Source organism: Saccoglossus kowalevskii, chromosome 13 (assembly GCF_978046115.1).
Source record: "Saccoglossus kowalevskii chromosome 13, keSacKowa6.1, whole genome shotgun sequence".
NCBI classification, from domain to species: Eukaryota; Metazoa; Hemichordata; class Enteropneusta; family Harrimaniidae; genus Saccoglossus; species Saccoglossus kowalevskii.
This window is the reverse complement of record NC_140653.1, coordinates 29,546,014-29,566,700: the sequence shown is the minus strand read 5'-3', so window position 1 is coordinate 29,566,700 and position 20,687 is coordinate 29,546,014. Positions and strand designations below refer to the sequence as shown.

Below are 20,687 nucleotides of genomic sequence, written 5' to 3'. Positions count from 1 at the left end.
ACAAACAGTCTAGTGACCCTTAGTTTTCCTCAGTTTTGAAGTACAGTGACCCCTCGCTAAGTCACAGGTGTCGACATCTAAGCAAAAATTCAACATAGGGGGTTGCATCTTACCGAGAAGCCTTGTGAAAGGGGTTCATGGATAAAAAGCACATAACGCAGCCCATTCTTGAAGCAACCATACGTAAACAGCTTTATCGATGTCATCATTGTTGGATAATTTTTGTTCAGTCTGTCTCTTGGTAAACTTTGAAAACAAATTTTCTCAGCTTCTCTTCATTTTTTACTCACCCACAAATAGTGGACTCATCGACTGCTGGATAGCTTTCGCTTAGACATGCTACTCAGACAGAACTAGAGATCAAAGTGATAGATTCAACTCATTGTAACAAGTTTTAAATAGCTATATCAAAGGGGAACCAGTTGAGATGTAAGGTCGCGACACCTGTCGTCATCTTTGTATCTCAGTAATTGACCTACAAAAGGTGTAAAGTTGTTTTCCTGGCCAATTAAATACACGATGCAATGAAACATTGGTTTTTTCAACTTCCAAACTACAAGCAAAACAGAATTTTTTAGAGCCATTCAACCACCTGCGACTAAGCCGAGGCATGACTTAGCAAGGAGTCACTGTACTTAGTATGTGCACAGTCCCTCTATCTGTGGTATGTGTCACAAAGATCCGGTCACCTCACATGTGGTGAATTGTATGGGGAGGGGGGAGGGGGTTGTCTTATCTCTAAACAAAAGTGACCTACGAGTATACCCCGGACTTGCATCTAGCCCTGGAGCCACGGAGTTGTCAGGGTGAGCGTAATCCGGTCGTCCACTGCCCACTGTTTGAGTTAGCAGCCGAAAAAACGCCCCCTCCGACAAAGCCGTAGATCCAGACTATACTATTGTGACTGTGTGCACAGCCACCATTCAGCGGGCCAAAACTCGAAATACACTGGCCACCTGGATTTTCACAAAGAATGCAACTCAAGATTAGTCAGTTAATCGCGGCAATGTTAAGTCACATGTGTTAAATAAACCAACACGTATACCTACTTTTTATAATCACTTTCATCGCACGCCAAAATGAAGCAGCCAGTGAAAAAAGATTTCTTCGAATGAACCGCCCACAAATTACCATAAACTACGACTGGTTCTGAATATCTCCCTTATGCGTGATTGGAGAAAGAGTAGTAGCCGTTGAGCATCCTGGGTAAAGTGATCTGCCGCAACTCCTGGTAAACAAAATGGCAGCCCCCATGCGATCGTTTTCTCGTTTTCCAATCTGGTTTTGGTAGTGCTTATTATTACTGTAACCACATTCTCTGGTAGAAGGACTATTCTGTAACTCACAGTCAGCACGTATGAATTGTAATTGTGTATCCAAAACAACTATATGTATTTGAATTAGCAGTGTTGTTCTTAAAAAAACACACCGAAAGAAGTGTCTTTCAAACAACGATCTGTTTTGATTCATCCACATGACCTCTGACTTCTGCCCGAAACGAGGGCAATTGAGCTGTTACGTTGGTCGCCAGTTCGCTTGCAACTGACCCATTGTCACTATTTGTATCTGATTTAGCTGTTAAGATCGACATTCACAATTACGTGAAGGTAAGATATTGGGAGAGTTTCATACTTCTAATAGCCTATTAAAGTACATTGAAATTTCTTAAAATCTACTATCGATATTCGCCATGAACGTTGTTGTTGTATACAAAGATAAATGTTGTGAAAATCTCCTGTTTGGGAGAAATTCTTCCAAAATGTTGTCAAAAATGAAGAAGCACTAGCTGAAAGGGGTGACTATAAGAAACTCGGAGTGAGGTTAGATTGGAAAAAAAAAAACTGCAAGGAAAATGACAGAAAAAGGGACAAATACATAACAATTTTAACATAAATTTATTTTTCTCTATAGATCCAGAAATCATTCCCGAAAAGGCTGATCACTGTTGGCCTGCAATCTTTGACTGAACAGTGCGTCATGGCAAATGCATTCCCACTGAAAAATTACCCAAACCAGATTATATTTGATGGAAAGGCAAAGAAATCATTTCGTGAATATGGTTGTTTCAATGCTGTGGATGTTTCATCTGATCACCAAGCTGGAGGTATCAGTGAAAGTTCAGAATTTACTTTCCAAAAGTTCCATGGGAAGCATGGTACAGTGAAGGATTTTTATGCCGTCGATCCCAGTATTCCGTTGCTGCCACCGCATGGTTAGTAAGAAAAGCATTTTTTGCACCAATACATTCATCAGGGATTTTTTTTTAAACAAGGAAACAGGGTTGCCTGCGCCCTCATGCCATGGCCATGCGCCCCCTACCCTGGGGAGCAGGTCATCTGACAACCATAAAATTCTGATTGACCAGGGATCACATGTGGCCACAGTCTTCAGCTGTGACCTGTCTGATAGTAATTTTCGCCCCAAGGAAGCTATAGAATGCTCCATTTTAACCTAGAATTATCAAAAACTTCACACCCTGGTAGGGAGAACCCTATTTTCCTCACTTGGTGGCGCTGCTGAATTGTAGTGCTCCCTCTTGCAGTTTTTTTCTAGAAAGACCCCTGTATTCATGTTGGTCGTGTCCAGTTTTGTCAGTCATCCAGTGTTACCATATGTGAAAGTCAAATATAATACCATTGTTACATAGAACTTTTAACTAAAATGCTGTCTCAAAATGTTTATACACTTCTTTCTGTTTAGTCTCTAACTTTACTGGTGAACTTATAAACATTATCCTAATTGTTATCAGTTTTGTATGATTGTAGACAACTGGTAGACTCAATGTCGCCGAAAGGTGATTACTTTGTAGCTGATAAAAGTTTTAGTAAACTCCTGAGTGGACATAGTCAGTGTCAGAATATCATCAATTGTTAAAGTCAATTTATGTTCTATTCTAATAATAATCGTCATGTGAATAATTTATGGACTGGTGGACCCTAATAACATCCCAAGATTTGTATGATAGCACAGTGTATGTTGTGTCATAACATCTGGATTTGTGTCCATAGAACAGGCATTTTCATCAATCAGCTTAGTTTGAAATTCTTTCAAATGATGCATGTAAAACTGAATATACTCAAGCTCAACTTTGGATTAACTGTGGAGCTCCCTATTCCATTATCAAAACTGCATTTGATGTAACTCCTTGAATTGCGCATACACTGTGGACATTGAAACACAAACTACATTTGAAATGTCAGTGAAGGATTTTCCATACAAAATACATGTAGTTCCACAATCATCATGTCATCTCTCATGGACTTCACAACATGGTGGCAGAAATTGAACTAAAGTTGTGTATACCATGTAAAACCAAAAAAAAAATTAGATCTGCTTCTGCACTTCAAAACAAAAGAAAAACAAAAGACCGAATGTGCCTGCCTTAGGTGGCACAATTTTTTGTTCACTTTGTGCAGATTAACTTTTTGATGTTTTTTTGTTTTTTTTTGAAATTGCATCACTGCATTGTTTTTTTCAAGGAACTTTGAACTGATCCCTGTTTTCGGGGTGTGTGTGTTCTAAACTGTATACATGTGGATGGTGTTGTTCATTTCATAGACACCAAGTCTATGTTTTGTCTACAAGGGTGTAAAACTGATAACAATCAGGATATTGTATATAAATTCACTAGTAAAGTTATAAACCAATTATTGAATTGAGTTGTATGAATACTTGAGACCACATTTTTATTCAAAGTTTTATTGTGAATAATGTAATGCGCAGTGCAGTTTCAATGTTAGCCTCAAATTCACATTCACATGGAGTCATTAAGTAAATTAAAGAAATACATCATGTCGCACAAGTGCATATTTATTTTTTGGTTACCTGATTCAAGATGGTCAAATTGCAGTTGTTTTAATGTTAAACAACTCAAAACAAGCATTTCTGCAATTCATGATCTCGATCTCAGTCATGCATAGACAGATTTTGTTCAAACTTGGTATGTCACTTTGCTTGTCAGGTCATACTCAAAATGGCTGACTGGTGTCCATTTTATTTTAGTGAATGCAGTTTTGGAGCCATATCTCTGACATTCTCTGACATGTTCATTCTAAAATTTTATATATTTTTTAAACTTAAAGAACTCACAGGGTCTATGTAATGCAATTACTTGTTACAGTAGTGATTTACAAGTTATGTACAGTTTTCTGTAGCAATTACACTTTTTATATGAAAACAATTTGCATGAAGACAAAGCAACATATGGATTTACAGAAATGAATGTACAGCCAACAGAACAATGAGTCACTTGAACAATAGTGGTATAAGTAAATAAATATTGCCATTACATGATGTATATGATTCTTTGAATATATATTATTGCTTGGTGTCAATGATTCATTTTATTATGATTCATATGTAGGTGTTACAACAGAAGAATACATTTATGATGATTTCTATGACTTCAAAAAAGATAAAATGCCGAAAGGTGGTAGATATAAATGGAGACACAAAAACAGAGCCGTGGATCATGTGAGTTCCATATTTTTTGAAGAATTTAAGCAATCATATTTAAAGCAGTCAAATTAACATCTAATTAACAATCCTTAGGCAGCCTATCTAATTAACCAATCACAATAAGGCAGTCTGTCAATTCAACCAATCATAACAAGGCAGTCTATCTAATTAACCAATCACAACAAGGCAGTGTATCTAATTGACCAATTATGACAAGGCAGTCTATCTAATTGACCAATCATGATAAGGCAGACTATCTAATTAACAATCTTCAGGCATTCTATCTAATTAACCAATCACAACAAGGCAGTGTATCTAATTGACCAATTATGATAAGGCAGACTATCTAATTAACAGTCTTCAGGCATTCTATCTAATTAACCAATCATAACAAGGCAGTCAATCAATTTGACCTTTCCCAAAATGACAGACTAGCTGATTAACCAATCTTAAGGTGCTCTATCAAGTTGATCAATCATAACAAGGCAGTCTATCAAATTGACCAATCATAACAAGGCAGTCTATCAAATTGACCAATCAGAACAAGGCAGTCTATCAAATTGACCAACCATATTAGGGCAATCTTTCAAATTGACAAATCATAACAAGGCAGTGTATCTAATTAAACATATTACCATATACACATATTACCATATACATTTTATCAAACATAAGTCTGTTGAGTTCCTTCATTCATTCGTTACTAACAAACTTAATAATATTAGTCAGTAAAACAAATTTGTGAGGTAACCTTTTTTGCTAACTAATAATATGCATCTATCATATTGCTCTTCAGCTCAGTTACTTGTATGAGGAGTACCCTGATATAGGATTTGGCTCATCACTAAAATTGCTGAAAGCTGACTGGCCAAAACAAAAAGTAAGATATTTTTTTCATAAAAGAACTTTCTATGTGTGATAGTGTTTGTACTGTTTGTTTGTATTTTTTAAATGTCAATCAGAAGAGTACAGTCCAACGAGAAATTGGCTTTGAATTTCATATTACTGGTACATGTATGCATGTTTTGAAGAAAAAAAAACAATTGTGATCAGACATATTACCCCCCCCCCCCACCACCATTCCTATATATTCAGGTTTCTGAGCTTCACAGGTAAAAATGCTTTTTTCATTTTTCATATGAAATCAAAATAAAAGCACAGTTTTTGTGATATTTAAAAAAAAAACATGCCCTCATATCTTTATTAGACCTTAGCCTTATTAGAAAATTAATACCCTGGTAACACTTTTTTTCAAAACAGAAAGATAAACGATGTAATAAATTCTATACGAAACAAGCTTCGGCCAGGCTGAATTCTTTCCTATCTGATTTCCTCCATGAAATCCCACAAGACTTGTTATACAATTATGTATTTGAAGAGTTGCAGACTGCTGCCCTCAACCTGGTGAGTAGAAGTCACATGATGTGTTCATCATCTAAATCACATGATGTATGACATCATCCCTTAAGTCACAAGATGTATGACATCGTCACCTAAGTCACAAGATGTGTTCTTACAACATCATCTAAATCACATGATGTATGACATCATCACTTAAGTCACAAGATGTATGACATCGTCACCTAAGTCACAAGATGTGTTCTTACAACATCATCTAAATCACATGATGTATGACATCATCACTTAAGTCATAAGATTTATGACATCGTCACCTAAGTCACAAGATGTGTTCTTATAACATCATCTAAATCACATGATGTATGACATCATCACTTAAGTCACAAGATGTATGACATCACCTAAGTCACAAGATGTGTTCTTACATCGTCACCTAAGTCACATGATGAGGGACTTGGCATAACTGGTAAACCATTTTGTTTTTAATTGATGTGCGATGACACAACCAAACAAAGTTGTCAATTTGAATGACCTTGTTTCACTGAAGTACATTAATTTTATGTTTTTGTTGGATGTTATTAATTTTTTTGAAAAATGAATTGTTCTCCCGTTACAGTTATATGATGTTTGTTTGAATGGTGGTTGCTTGAGTTACACTCAGTTCTCTTCCAATGAAGGGGTGTTGGTTTATCCAAGTGGTACTTTGATGGACAGACTTAGTATCCTTAATCTCAGTGAATTCAACTTTTAAATTAATGAATCTATTATTAATACATATAAGAAACAAGTGCGTTTTTTATATCACAAGGCAAATGATCTTGAAGTTGGGGAAAGATTCATGTCAGATTCACACCAGATCTGTTTTGCAGAATCAAGTGTATTGTGTGCAGAGGATTACATCTTGTCATAGCTGTAAGTGTATTGTGTGCAGAGGATTACATCTTGTCATAGCTGTAAGTGTTAATCTCTTACTGAGTGAGTCAGACATTTTGTTGTTTTGTTTTGTTTAGAAAACAAATGTTATGACGTATGGAGACAGACTCATAGGTGAATGTGATGCAAATCCTAATCCTTCCTGTGGTACATTTGTACTAGTATTGTTTCCTTAAATAAACTTCAGATTTGAGACACATGACTGTAGATAGCACAAACTCTTACCCGGTATTGAATCCATCATCTATCAAACAGTATGATGTGAACAGTCGAATTCATCAAATAGAAAGTATGCAATATGATAATACTAGTAAGTACAGACAAAAATGAGTGTTTCATAAAATCAACTTGTGTTTGATTTACAAACATTTTATCTTACGTTTTTTATGCCTTTAGCATTTTATGGGTTGTAATTTTATGATGAACTTCCATGTGCATGTTGTTGATATTGTACACCTGGTGCATTTTGATTGTGGTATCAATTGAAACATAAAGGAATGACAATGTTAATCTGTTCATACTCAAGGAAACAAGTTAACATGTTTCAAGTTGGTCTTGTGGGTGGCCATTCAGGTTGGTATCTTGCATGATGGTTCCAATTGAAATAAGGTTTAATGTGTCTTCTGATGGTGCCCAAGTGATGTGTCACTGCCAAAGGATCCTTTTGTATCAGGTGAAGGAAGCTTCACTCACTATACAGAAAGGGATATTTGAGAGATGTAACTTTCATAAGGGGGAGGGAAGTCTGATGTTGTTACATGTATGGTATGAAATAGGGAGTGATATGGCAATGAACCAAATGTCTGTGGTTGTTTTTTGTTTTACAGATTGGATTGCTGTAAGGTCTGACTATCACTGTTGTTTATTAAAAGTTCAAAAGAACCATAAAAATGAGAATGGTTTTACTTGTAAAGTAAAAAAAATATTCAAGTTTGAATGTTCACCTACCTCAATGGCCCTCAGGTAATTTTTTTTTGTGTCATTTTATTAAATGCCATCATCAATTTGAATGCACCTTTCTTTGTTGACTGTTTCCAGATCCCCCAAAATTCATGTAGATTGTTTTTCATATTTACCATGAAGTAGAGTTATGTGGTTATTTTATCCCATTCTACTATTTGATAATTACTTACAGTAATTCTTTCTGTTGAGTGTATTGTGCTGTGATACCTGTATTCTCCCTAATATTTGTTTTTGTAGTGTTCAAGTATTGTTTAAATTCTGGTTTTATTAACAAACACATTCCAAATTTGGGTCCAGACCTGTAGTCCATGAGAAATTACATCCATTTGGTCAAAAATTTACAAATTCTAAATTGTTGCTACAAAATTTTCGGACTCTCAATTTTGTCTCTCCTGTGCCAATTCTCAAATATGCTTTGATCAATCTTATTTAAAGGGCAATGGCCGGCGCACGACAAGTGTTCAAATTTCATGTCAACAAGCGATGTATTTTGCTACGCATTGTGTATGACGCTATGAGTTCCATATTGAACAGGATGCGACACGATGATCATAACCCTTTAAAGTGCAAATGCAAATTTTGCCATTTAAACAAAATGGCTGACTGGCAGCCATTTCGGTCTTCAAATTTGATAAATTCAGATACTTAAATGTATTCATAAAAGTGTCACAGAAATGGATAGGGTGATTTCATTCAAATTTTGTATCATGATTTTGTATATTGGGTTACAGGTGTACCCCATATTTTTTTGAGATTCGGACAATGGCTGATGGTATCCATGTTAGTTTATCTTGATTACAATGACTGATTCTTACAATATTGGCACATAGATGATGCATGGAGCCCTTTGGTAGACATGAACATGTGACACGTGCAGATTGTCAGTTCTTTTTTGTTAAATATTTTTGTCTTTTCAGTCCATTCATACCTGGTGAATGTGCATTTGCCTTAGAGAATGGAAATCTGTATTTGTGGACAGGTCAGAGGTAGGTAGGATGAGAAGTTAGTTTGTTTACAGCTGAATGTACTATTAAAATTAAAACCAGTGAACATTCAAATTCAACAAATAAACAAATGAGCAAATTTAAAATTCAGTAAATATCTCATCAAAATCACTAAAATTAAATAAAGAGAATATTTTTCCTTCTATAGGAGTCTGAGCATGTGTCAGTATGTGCAGTCATTTATATACATCATGCAAGTGTCATAAAAGTTTAAACCCCCAAATTTAATTTAGGGCCATGGTCATTGCACCATATATGCGTAAGATATGGGTACCATATGAACAAAGATTATGACTTTTGCAGATCGGCCTTTAAGTTAATTCTTTTAATTTACTTTTCAAAGGTTACAAGATATTGATCAGACTACTGTGTTATTTCCAAGTCGAGACAAGTGGGTGCACTGTCATTTTGCTGGCCATCCTCGGTTACTAGTAATCACTGATAGAACTGGTCTGCGCATGAAAGACTGTAGGGTAAGACATCATGCCTATCACCCTTTATTTATTCATCATTCCTTTCCAAACTAGACTCAACTAACAGCATGCACAAGGGATGTGTTTTCTATAGCAGCAACTAGCAAGAAGAGTAGATATTATTATTGGTATAGAGATGGCCTGTATAGATATTGTTATTAAGGACTTCTAGTTAGCTGGTCTTATTTTAGACCATTACTGCTAGCATGGACATCTTTCTTTATTACTTCACGTTCAGAACAGTTACACGTCTGACCATGTGTCTATACATCTGCACATGTATCTCAGATTAGATTGATACCATTCACACATGCATCACATGTAACATGACACATATACGCATGCATTTGTTCCATGATTCAATTCAAGATGGCTGTATGGCAGCCATTTTAAAGCTAAAAAAACTCAAAATCTCTTCTGGAACTGGTCTCAGTTGTGTGTGGATAGATTTAATTCATTCATCAATGCACCCATTTCAAATTATCTGTTGCTGGCAGATAATTAATGATTAACTGGAGTTGGAAAAATGCCTCAGATATGTACCAATCTATAATTTTGTCTTTTATAGATGACTGATCGTCAGGTGGAAAAAAGTTTGTTTGCACTTCCATCTCCTTGTGTAGACGTTAATGATCGTGTCATGGTAACCAGGCAACACCCGAGCAACCACTTTCATCACTACATTGCTACCAAGCGCTCTATGTTGCTGGTAGATGAAAGATTTCCTGGGAAACCGGTAAATTTACAAACCACAGTTGAAAATGTTATTACAATAACTGAAACAAATTGTCAATTATGAAATGGATTTCTGATGAGTGTCTTTATTTTCCACATGCCATGTTTGCTCTGTTGGCGCATGTAATTAATCATAAAAATTCACTGAAAAATAGAATATATTTTTTGTTCTAAGGACAGCTGGAATATGGTGTTTAGCTTACATATATGGATGGATTTGGATGATTAATTTGTATTTACATAAGCACAACACACAGCTTATAATATTGATTTTTTTTTTAAATCAAGAGAAAATGGAATGATTAAGAATGTGCCATTTTTAAAACCAATTTTTCCTGTTTAGGTACTAACTTGGGAGCACCAATTACAGTCACCACCAATGTATATGGATATTTTGGACAATGTGCGACCAGGTGAACATGTAATACTGTTATCAACACAGAGAACAAAAGAAACACATTGTATTGTACATACAAGTAAGTATTATGACAACCTCATATAATGAATCACCATTCAGATTTTGAGATTTAGATCAGAATTAAGTCTCAATCAAAATTGGAAAGCTAATTCACCTTCTAAGAAAAACCCCTACAATTAATTTTAGTCTGTCAATGCATTCATTCTACTCATCTTGAAAACTCTCCAAAGCAGTGGCAATCACATTTCTTTCATGGATACCTCCCCCCACCATTGCTGTCTTTGCCATGTGTTTGGATGTGTTTTGCCTACATGAGTTTGTCATATTGTACAATGTTTTGTTTTCAGGTTCAAGTGGTGTTGCGGCACAAGGTGTTGGTTTACCATGGCGTATAGCACCTCCCAAGTATGTATACAAGTTGTTATTCCCATTGTATTACAAACCTGAACTGAAACCTCATTATGTGGCACAATAGTAAGCATTTCAGATCCACATCAGGGTGATTGAGTGTTTGACTTCCATGGTTATCTGCCTACTCAGCAGCGAATAAAAGTATTAACTGTACACTGTCCAGGCTCGCTGTATTCAGGATAGAAAAAATACATCCAGTTGGTTGTATTTTTGGAGCAATGTGTTATGGTTTACCACACGATGAGTGAAACTTTAGAAGATCCAACCTCTGAATATCTAATAACTCTATACACTCAATACTGAACTCTGACCTGCAAATTTAAATGTTTCAACTTTGATCCTGAAAACATTATTTATGCATCATGCCATAACTTAATTGAAGTGCATATATCAAACTGTCACTAGATACAACTTGACAGTGATTCATAATGTTTTGTCTATTCAGTTCATGGTTACCATCAATGAAAAAAAGTTGCCAGGATGATAGAATATATCAAATGATGGATAGGAGACTACAGAGCACATTGCTTGGCATGTGTGCAATCAGACATTCAAACCAAGATGCCTTCACAGTGCTTCAGGTAAAAAGTTAATATCACATACATATCTCAGGCATTCATCAATAACTGTGTATAGCTGTTTTACAATTAATGATTATATAAGTAGTAATAACATTTGACACTATCACTGATTGGTTGAGAAATTTACAGGAATGACATTGAATTTAGATTATTAGCATTATCACTTGAGCATACAATCAATGGGAATCCAAAACCATTGCAATCTTTCAGACTTCTTACTCAAGTTTGTACTTTTAGTATTTTTAGTAAATATTCTCGCAGAAATTCAAATATCCCATAATTCATAATAAAGATTTAGGAATGATTTCAGAGTGCGACTTTAAATATATGAAATTAAATATTCGTCTAGATTACTTCAGGAGGGGACATAGTCTATCAAAGTTACTCTGCTTGTAATACTGGGGATAAAACAGCATGTCCTGGTATAGGGTTCAAACCAAAGAGACTACTGGGAGAAAACAAAGCAAGGTGCCAACAATGGATTGATGACATCACCGAACTACACAAAAACCAACCTGTTGAAGTTATACATCCTAATCTAGCAAGAACCGAAACTTGTAATGTGAGGCATGCATTTACCCGTGAGTATGGAATTACATTAACTATAGAAATGTATATTTACCATGTTTTTCTCACTGGACATGCATTTGTTGTTGTTTATAAACAGCTTCTAGACAAACTAGACATGTTAACACACTTTTGACACAGAAATGTTGCTGAGTAATATTTGATGTCTGGTTATATGAATGTGAAAATAAAAACATAAGTGGCCGAACTATTTTCTGAATTATGACTGTCACTTGTGTGTATTTTCACTAATTTTCAGTTCAAAATGACGGCCAGAGTGGAGTTCATTGCTTTGGATAAATCACGATATTGTTCAGCAATATAAAAAAGAATTTGCAGTGTTTTTTTCAGGCTAATTTTAATGTGCAGGAGTTACGTGGCAAAATAATTGTTTGACATCTAGTTTGATATTTTTATGATCATTTTTCAGGAATGTCGAAATGTTCTACCTCTCATCCATGCTGTAGACTTTGTGGACAAGATGGATCTGGAGAACAGGGTGAACTTACCAACTGGTGTCAGAGATGTGGAATTTCCACCATAGAGGGCAGTAGACTGTTTTCTTGTTACAAAGACAACAAAGTCGTAACGAGTAGTAGAACATTTCAACTCGCGGAGGATGACGATGATATATATTCGATAGATAAGGTGATCAATCTGGTCAATCTTGAGGCATGCAAAGATCAAATGAGTTCAAGACTGTGGAATACGTGGCATTTTGGATATGACAAACGTGGTAATATCAAGGTATGTGAAGATCTTGGGCTTTATACATTCAGAAGTCTTAGATGTTTAATAATGAGCACTGTCCCATTTCTGATCTTGACTTAATAACAAAATTAAGTTTGTTGGCGAGATGATATCTTACAGCAAATGCATTACTATCATGACTTTTGACTGATTGATGAAAATAACATCATCATTGGAAGACATCAGAAAGTGCATAAATTCTAATATCATACACAGTCCCTCTTTAGATCAGTCTAAAACACATTGAATTGGTGGATAAATATATGATTTGCACCTTTTAGACAATTGTGCATATAAACGCTGCACAGAACACTAACTGCATGCAGAAATCAACTGTGAACCGTGAAGGGAATTGGAGATCTTAAAAGCTAAAAATTTGAACCCATCCAGAACTAGCCCACCATACATTTAAACCAACTTGCTATTCATACAGAAATTGCGATGCTCTGCATTGGTACCACGAAGTGAAGGTAAACATCGCCACTTTTCCTGATTGTAGTAAAGTCCTTGTCCATGAAATTGTAATTTACATTTCCACAATTACTGTTTCTAGACTGGTCTATAGAGTGACTGACACGTGTCAAAAGATGAGTTGATATGGCGCAGCTCTTTGTACAACATGGGACAACAAATGAACTTAGTCAATTTTAAAAGTTAAAAATTATTACTTTATGTTTTACTTACAGAATACAACAGAAATATCAGCAACATCAAGCTCTGGAAGTGAATTTGAACACCCAACACCTAAGAGAAAGAAGCTAAGAAAGAAAAGACAAAGGCGGCTAAACATCCCTGACACTACAGAGACTGATTCTGTGCCAGCGCCTACATTGCTGACACTAAATCACCCCACTCAATCCCAATCCATGGATAAATCATTATCCTCTCCCAGAAAAAAAATACCTCCAGTTAAAAAGAGGAAAATGAAACAAGTCATGGGATTTTAACCTTTGAACCCAAACCTTAATGGGTTATTTTTTTTACAAAATTGAACCTGGATGAATTTTATTTCATATTGTATTTATTTACTGAAAAATGTGTTCATTCAGCAATGAAAAATTATGTCAATTCAGTTAAAAATTAATAAATTTTTTTTTTAAATGTGAACAGCAGTGCCATAGAAGCCAAGGATCAAAGCTCCTGAATTGGCACGAATTTTGTTTTCAAATGTGAACAGCAGTGCCATAGAAGCCAAGGATCAAAGCTCCTGAATTGGCGCGGATTTTGTTTTCAAATGTGAACAGCAGTGCCATAGAAGCCAAGGATCAAAGCTCCTGAATTGGCACGAATTTTGTTTTCAAATGTGAACAGCAGTGCCATAGAAGCCAAGGATCAAAGCTCCTGAATTGGCACGAATTTTGTTTTCAAATGTGAACAGCAGTGCCATAGAAGCCAAGGATCAAAGCTCCTGAATTGGCGCGGATTTTGTTTTCAAATGTGAACAGCAGTGCCATAGAAGCCAAGGATCAAAGCTCCTGAATTGGCACGGATTTTGTTTTCAAATATGTCATGAATTTAATAAAGGTGCTATTATCAATTACAAATTATTTAAATTTGTTTTTAAAGTGTTCTTTGGTAATGTGCATCACAACTGCCATGTGATAGTTTACAGATATTATTATGCCATTTAGTATTTTATATGTTAAAAATTGATTCAAGAAATTTAAAAAAAGAAAATTTTCAAGTGTTTCCTATAATTGTGAGTACCATGTACAAAAGAGGGTATCTCTCTATTAACCCTGTGTGTATGCATAAATAATTCTGGATTCAAATCTGTGTATATTAATTACCTAAATATTTACTAAATCTTATGTCATCCTTTTCATTATTGCCTCCAATATTTTCACCACAGTTCCTAGAGATTTCTTTAAGATTTGTAATACTAGTATTTATAAAAATGGTGTAATTTAAATTTTGATGGACTTTTTGTTTCTGTATGATGTCAGAGGGCATTCCAAATAATGGCCTTTTTCTGTATTCTAGTATATGATAACAAAGAAAATGAATTATTTCTATATTAATAGCATATGCATTACTTAAAATCACACCAAAACTAACATTTTTAGTTAATATTTTAACCGATGCATTTCCAGTAGAACTAATTAACTATTGAAAAGCATAACTTCTAATTTGTAATTATAGTTTTATTACAATAAACATTAAAACTTTTTATTCCAATATACTGTAAAATGACTAATTTTCACTGGGTTTATTTAAAATTTCACTGATTTAGCATTTCATGCATATTCAATGGGTTTTAAATTCACGGTTTCATAATTTAGATAATCTGTTCTTATGCTCAAATTTACATATTCACTGGGTTTTAATTTAGCGCATTTTCTAGCCAGAGAAATAAGCAAAATTAAAACCCTGTGAATAATTAATCCTTGTACAGTATATGCTAAAATTATAACCAATTGTAAACCTTTTGGTAGTGCTGTTCACCTGTTGATGAAATACAATGAAGCTTTTATTTAGGTAAACCTCATCAGACTTTATTCTGTAAAATTTTCTGGGAATATCATGAAATTTTGTATAAATAACATACAATTTTGCTTCCTTAGAGCAGGCACTTTTGTTCAAATTATAAAATTGTAATACCGGTATTGACATGTATGCATGAATTAATTTATGTGAAGGAATCTTCATCTTGAACACCACTGTGTGAATGTCAATAAACTAGTATAGCTGAAATACAATTGATAAGATGACACATTTAATAAAATTTATTTTTCAAATAAAAGATACATATTACATTTCATATTTATAAAGAATATAGTTACAGTCTCTGCAAAGTAATTTGATGTATTCTTAGACAAAAAATTTAATTAAAAAATAAACTGATAAGTTTTAAACTATTGGATGTCAGTCAATTTTAGGGTAGATAATTAAGAACAATGAAACCAGTTTAAAAATATCAAGGAGCTGAGACAGGTGTTTGGGGTTTACTGTAATGTATGTGTTGAAAATTGTGTATGAGACAGTTTTAAATTGTAATATTGACATGTATGCATGAATTTGGACAGCTTCATTTTTGTTGCCGAGGCAACATGTGATAGAAAATATAAATTATTTTGAAAATTAGCATATTCAGATTATCAGCATGCTTATATTCGGCAACCAATCAAAATCACATGTCAATTCAATTCAGGGAAACAAAACTTGTAGCTGTATCAATATAAAGATTGTGTCATAAACTTATGATACAAAAGTACTCAAAGATGATATCAAGGACAAGAAAGAATGGACGGAAACTCTACATACTTTTGAAACATTCAAGGTGTGAAAATTATGCATAATAATGATGAACAGGACATTAAGTTTTATAAATTAAAATACAATAAATGACAATTGAATATTGCTTCAATAGAAATATACAATAACAATTATCATCATTCAGTCAGTTTGATTCAGTTCTCTATCTTGTGTATTTTGGCGTAGCATCTCGGCTGCTTGGTCTGCGGCTTCATCAGCTTTCAGACTAAGTTTTCTACATTCTGCCAGAACATCTATAATAGATAATCATTCATGAATTGTCAATACAGTGTCGTTAAATACCTAATAATTTTCATCATGTTGGAGTGCTTAACTTAGTCATAATTGACAGATGAGACGGAATTATTTCCAACCACCTATTAAAATGTGCACAGAGGAAGTTGAAATAGTTTATTAGTATTTAGTTTGTGACATATTTAATAGTGGATGTACTTGTAGATGGAATTATGTATAAAAAAAAATTACACATGATGAAACTCGATAACCATTATTTGAGTTTTTCCTTGCACAGCAAATGTCTCTGAAATGACATTGAAGTGGCTAGAGTTTTAGGTGTTCAAGATGATCAATGGTGAAACAATACACATTTGGTTCACAGTTAATACACAAGATCATCTTTAAACTTGTTATTTTTTTTCATTGGCTGTTTTAAATTCTGAAGAAAAACACTTTACGTACCTGAACTAGTTTTGAATTATAAACCTCATTTTTTAAATCTATGTTTTCCATTTCCCAATCAAAAATGGCAACCATAGTAGGGGTTTAACTCTACTGGAATACATGTTGAGGTACCGGTATTCATGATTTGCTTGATAGAAACTTTTGCCAGGGAATTATATGTGTTTTGAAATTTCCATATTTTTTACTAGTTAGCTGTGCCCTTCCTTCCTTCCTTAATTAATACATCATCCAAACTCCCATTAAAACACTGATTGATTTATTGTGCCCTGTTTCTTCAACAAGAAAGTGGAAACTACAATTTAGTATTTCACTTTCTCAGAATGGGACATTTTAATTTTTGACTGATGAATTATTTTGTTGGGATGACACTCATACATGTCAGTGGTGATGCAAACACCAATCACACTTACCCTGTATCTGTTTTTCTGCTTCTATCATCGCTCTATCATCCGTAGACTTATCATTCCAGAAGTCATCACTCAATAGTGGACGTGGTATCTGGTATTCTTTGACTGGTCCATCTCTGGGAGCTGTAATTGAACAATTACTCTGTAAAAATGTGTTTCAAGAATTGACCATTAAATCAAATTACATGTACTTGTTCAAAATATTTCATAAATGATGGAAAGTGTAACCATAGGAGTTGCAAGCTTGATTCCCCAACTACTAAATTTTTGTTATTGTCCTCTAGCAATACCGTTAATGGTATGTGATTTTCTATTTTAGGTTTAACTACAATACCACCGTTGATATTCTTTAAATTAAATTAAATGTCCCATTCAAATAATCAAACAATATATTTTTATTTATTTGTTTTCAACAATTCCGCCATCTCTAAAAAAATGATTTGTTTTTTGACTCACAGTTACTCTGTATTACCACATCCAACTCTTGACACAGTCTGAAGAGTTCACTGCCTGGTCCTATCACTCGCTCTCCATCTAATGTTTTAAGTCTCGGCAATATTCCAAGAACGGTCTGTTTGTACAATGTACTGTGACATATGGGATTGGTCAGATCCTTCACCTGATTATTAAGACGCAAGCTTTCCAAGTCATCTAAGTCTTGGAGACATCTCAAAGCATCAGTGCTAGAAAACAATATGAAATAAAACGATTTATCCTCTACCTTTAAAACATAATGCATGCATTATTAAAATTACATGGTGAGCTTAAATTAATTGTTTTCCGTACACTCTGGGTTCAATCTCTTGAATTTTGGTGCCACATTTTTATGTACTTTTCTATAATTTCTTCATTGGATCGAATGGACACAATTTTCTACTGGTACTTCTCAATGTTTTTCAAAAAGTATATTTATTTTCTGAATAAAGTGGGCATTGCATTTTTTTTTAAATAGAAAAGTGTATGCAGAATTATGCATGGTTAGATAATATGATATGGTTTAACTACCATGCTATTACTTAAATGAAATAGACTTGCATATAATAAATGATCACTGCTCACCTGCCAATTAAATTACCAGCAATATTCAAAGACTTAAGATTCTCCAATTCCTTGAGAGGATCTGACAAAAAAAGAAAATTCTAACCATGTTAATAGAGACATTACGATGCGCATATGAGAACGAGACGAGAACAGATACGTCACTGCTTTGTGCATGACCTCAGCACGAACCAATGACGTCATCGGTTGCCTGGTCGTACGGCAGTCATTTTAAACGTGATCAAAGTGACTGACTCGTTGATTTCCGAGAGCTTTTTTCGCTGTCAATTTTGATTTTATATTAGAGTGCTTTTGTATATTTATGATGAAATAAGAAATATTGGATGTATTTTAGCTGATATTTATTCCCACTGAAAACATGATACATTGATCTGTTGAAAGAGGATTCGGCAAACAGGCCTGGGACCTCAGCGGAGTGGATGGAAATAGTGATAGCTCTCTCAAATGTCTAGGAACTAACTACTAATTCAGATTCCGGACGTGAAATGACATAACAATTTTATTGGATAGTTGTATTATGGTTGCCCAATGAGAGATGGATTGACATGGTTCTGTTTCAGTTATGTTCCCGCTGTGGGCGCTTTTACTTAATCGTTTTCTGACACCGAGAACGTAACGCAAACGAAATTAGAACAACATGTTACGTTCCCGCTACGTGCGCAAATCTTAAACTCTCTAATACCAAAACATGTATTAGTCAGAGTTTAAACTGTTCAACCAATCTCTAGCCAAACATAATACTCTAGTAACAGAGATTTGAGCCAACCAACCAAATATTATGCTATAGCCAAAGATAATTTGCATGTTCACTCTTCTTGCTTTGGCAGAATGGTGTGCAAATTTCAGAGGGTGATACGAATTATTTGAAAGATGATGACACTTTAATTTGAGGGGATTTCGTACATTGCAAGTTGGAAACATAGACGAGCTGTATACTGCAACTCTGTGTGTTTGGAACATTCAAAATTTGTCCTACCTTTTGGTTTATTGACCTCAGATCACGCAATATGCACAAGCCCACAAACAATAAATGCTATCAATTCGAGAAACAAAAATTAAAAAGTTTCAAGAAGATACATTTAAACTTAAGCTAAGTCAATTGGCTTACCTAGTGATGAAATCATATTGGCTGATAGGTTGAGATGTGTTAATTGTTTAAGGGTTGATAATGGACGGACATTTGAAATCTCATTGTAAGAAGCATCTAACATCTGCAGACTGGTACACTCTCCAATACATCCCAAATCATCAATCCCTATAGTGAAGAATTTTAATACACAGGGGATTAGTATTTAGTGAATGACTACATAATCAGATATTACTGCAGTGTCTAATTATATTGAATGAATTACCATCTTTAAACTACATAAAAATAAAATGCAAATTATATATATTATTTTTCATCATAGTAACTATAATTAGCTATTTCAATATTAGCTACGTTTGCTCCATTGGAAGTTTATCTCTAATAAAAGTACAAAAGGTTGCCTGAATTACAGGTATTTTAAGCTGGAATGATGAAAGATGACTGATTTTCACAATAGACAGAAATTTGCAAATTTTGTAGGCCTGCAATTATTTTTGATGAGAACACATATATGTTACTTTGTAATTGCTGCCAATGGAATCATGACTTGCATCTTTTACATAGCAAAGGCATGTATGTTATAAATTATAAACCAAAACAACAGAATACATTTGCTGGCCTTAGTGTACCATTATCCTATAATATATACAGTAGTATACCCCCCCCCCCCCCTAGCTTCTTTTTATTATCTGATAAACGTACCGGAAGGCAGTGAATCCAACCAGCCAATCAACGAGCGTATATTTAGTACAGTAAGGTGACAATAACATTGAAGTACTCGCCTTCTTTTTTGACAATAATAGTATGTATACTTTCAAGATCGAATTCGCCACTTCTAGTTTTCAGCATCTGTCGTGTGATTTTACCATTTTCTGTAAATCGGGAGACATGATTGACATAATAATTCACTCAACCGTGACATGATGAATACAAAGTCGTCGCCATGGCAATTGACGCCTGAAAGTTGAGCTATTTGGACATTTAAATGGTTTCACTGTTTTTAAAACTCTGAGGTGGTTATATACGTTTTTATTCAAGCAGGGACTTTGATCTATGGAGTGAATCAGCTCACAACCTCACGCATACACGATCGGCGTGCTTTGTTTACATTTTGCGTTATGATTTACAGGTGGTCGGAACAGTTATTCAGTTCGATACCAGATAATTCTGAATTGCCTGCTAGCTACTACTCACCAGAAGTTCCAGCCATGTTTTTGAAGAATATGGAAAACCGCCTGTTCTACAATTGGGTGTTTCTACGTCATTTTAGCGGAGACTACTGTCACGAACTGCAGAGAAACCTTCAAATTTACCCCGGATGAAATGTGACAGCAAATATGTTTACCGTTTTACGTCAGTGGTCGTAAATTGCTCAATATTTCCTTATTTCAGTCTCTACCTGGAAATCTACATCGTTGGTCCTCCAAAAAATTGCATATTCCAAACGCAATTTGTAATTTTCAAACGGATTACATGTTTGTAGAATTTGCTTTACGACTGCCGTAAAAGAGACAGTCCCTTCATC

General features: G+C 34.6%; 2 protein-coding genes across 2 annotated transcripts; one reads left to right on the top strand and one right to left on the bottom strand.

Annotated features, from left to right (window-relative positions):
- Positions 1 to 1,435: 1,435 nt before the first annotated feature.
- LOC100371809 (uncharacterized) lies at positions 1,436 to 15,510 on the top strand. Its single transcript, XM_085507393.1, has 17 exons — positions 1,436 to 1,607; positions 1,912 to 2,212; positions 4,364 to 4,473; positions 5,255 to 5,338; positions 5,719 to 5,862; positions 6,434 to 6,536; positions 6,938 to 7,060; positions 7,578 to 7,713; positions 8,568 to 8,699; positions 9,061 to 9,190; positions 9,759 to 9,926; positions 10,269 to 10,401; positions 10,691 to 10,748; positions 11,200 to 11,335; positions 11,685 to 11,916; positions 12,333 to 12,649; positions 13,339 to 15,510. The coding sequence occupies exons 2-17, from the start codon at positions 1,978 to 1,980 to the stop codon at positions 13,597 to 13,599; spliced, it is 2,502 nt and encodes an 833-aa protein (XP_085363519.1). The 5' UTR covers positions 1,436 to 1,607; positions 1,912 to 1,977; the 3' UTR covers positions 13,600 to 15,510.
- On the bottom strand, positions 15,356 to 20,505 carry LOC100371957 (leucine-rich repeat-containing protein 61-like). Its single transcript, XM_002730809.4, has 7 exons — positions 20,357 to 20,505; positions 19,945 to 20,034; positions 19,184 to 19,330; positions 18,076 to 18,136; positions 17,473 to 17,699; positions 17,020 to 17,139; positions 15,356 to 16,161 (listed from the first exon to the last, which is right to left on the bottom strand). Exons 1-7 carry the CDS (start codon positions 20,370 to 20,372, stop codon positions 16,049 to 16,051), a joined length of 774 nt encoding a protein of 257 aa, XP_002730855.1. The 5' UTR covers positions 20,373 to 20,505; the 3' UTR covers positions 15,356 to 16,048.
- Positions 20,506 to 20,687: the final 182 nt, after the last annotated feature.

Excerpts from the sequence above, each read along its gene's own strand:
- LOC100371809 (XM_085507393.1), top strand. The coding sequence starts at position 1,978 with ATGGCAAATGCATTCCCACTGAAAAATTACCCAAACCAGATTATATTT. Across the intron at positions 7,714-8,567 it reads CCTACCTCAATGGCCCTCAG|ACATGAACATGTGACACGTG; the intron begins GTAATTTTTTTT and ends GCCCTTTGGTAG. Across the intron at positions 12,650-13,338 it reads ACAAACGTGGTAATATCAAG|AATACAACAGAAATATCAGC; the intron begins GTATGTGAAGAT and ends TTTTACTTACAG.
- LOC100371957 (XM_002730809.4), bottom strand. Across the intron at positions 17,140-17,472 it reads TGTGGTAATACAGAGTAACT|CTCCCAGAGATGGACCAGTC; the intron begins GTGAGTCAAAAA and ends GTTCAATTACAG. Across the intron at positions 16,162-17,019 it reads AGCAGAAAAACAGATACAGG|ATGTTCTGGCAGAATGTAGA; the intron begins GTAAGTGTGATT and ends TATCTATTATAG.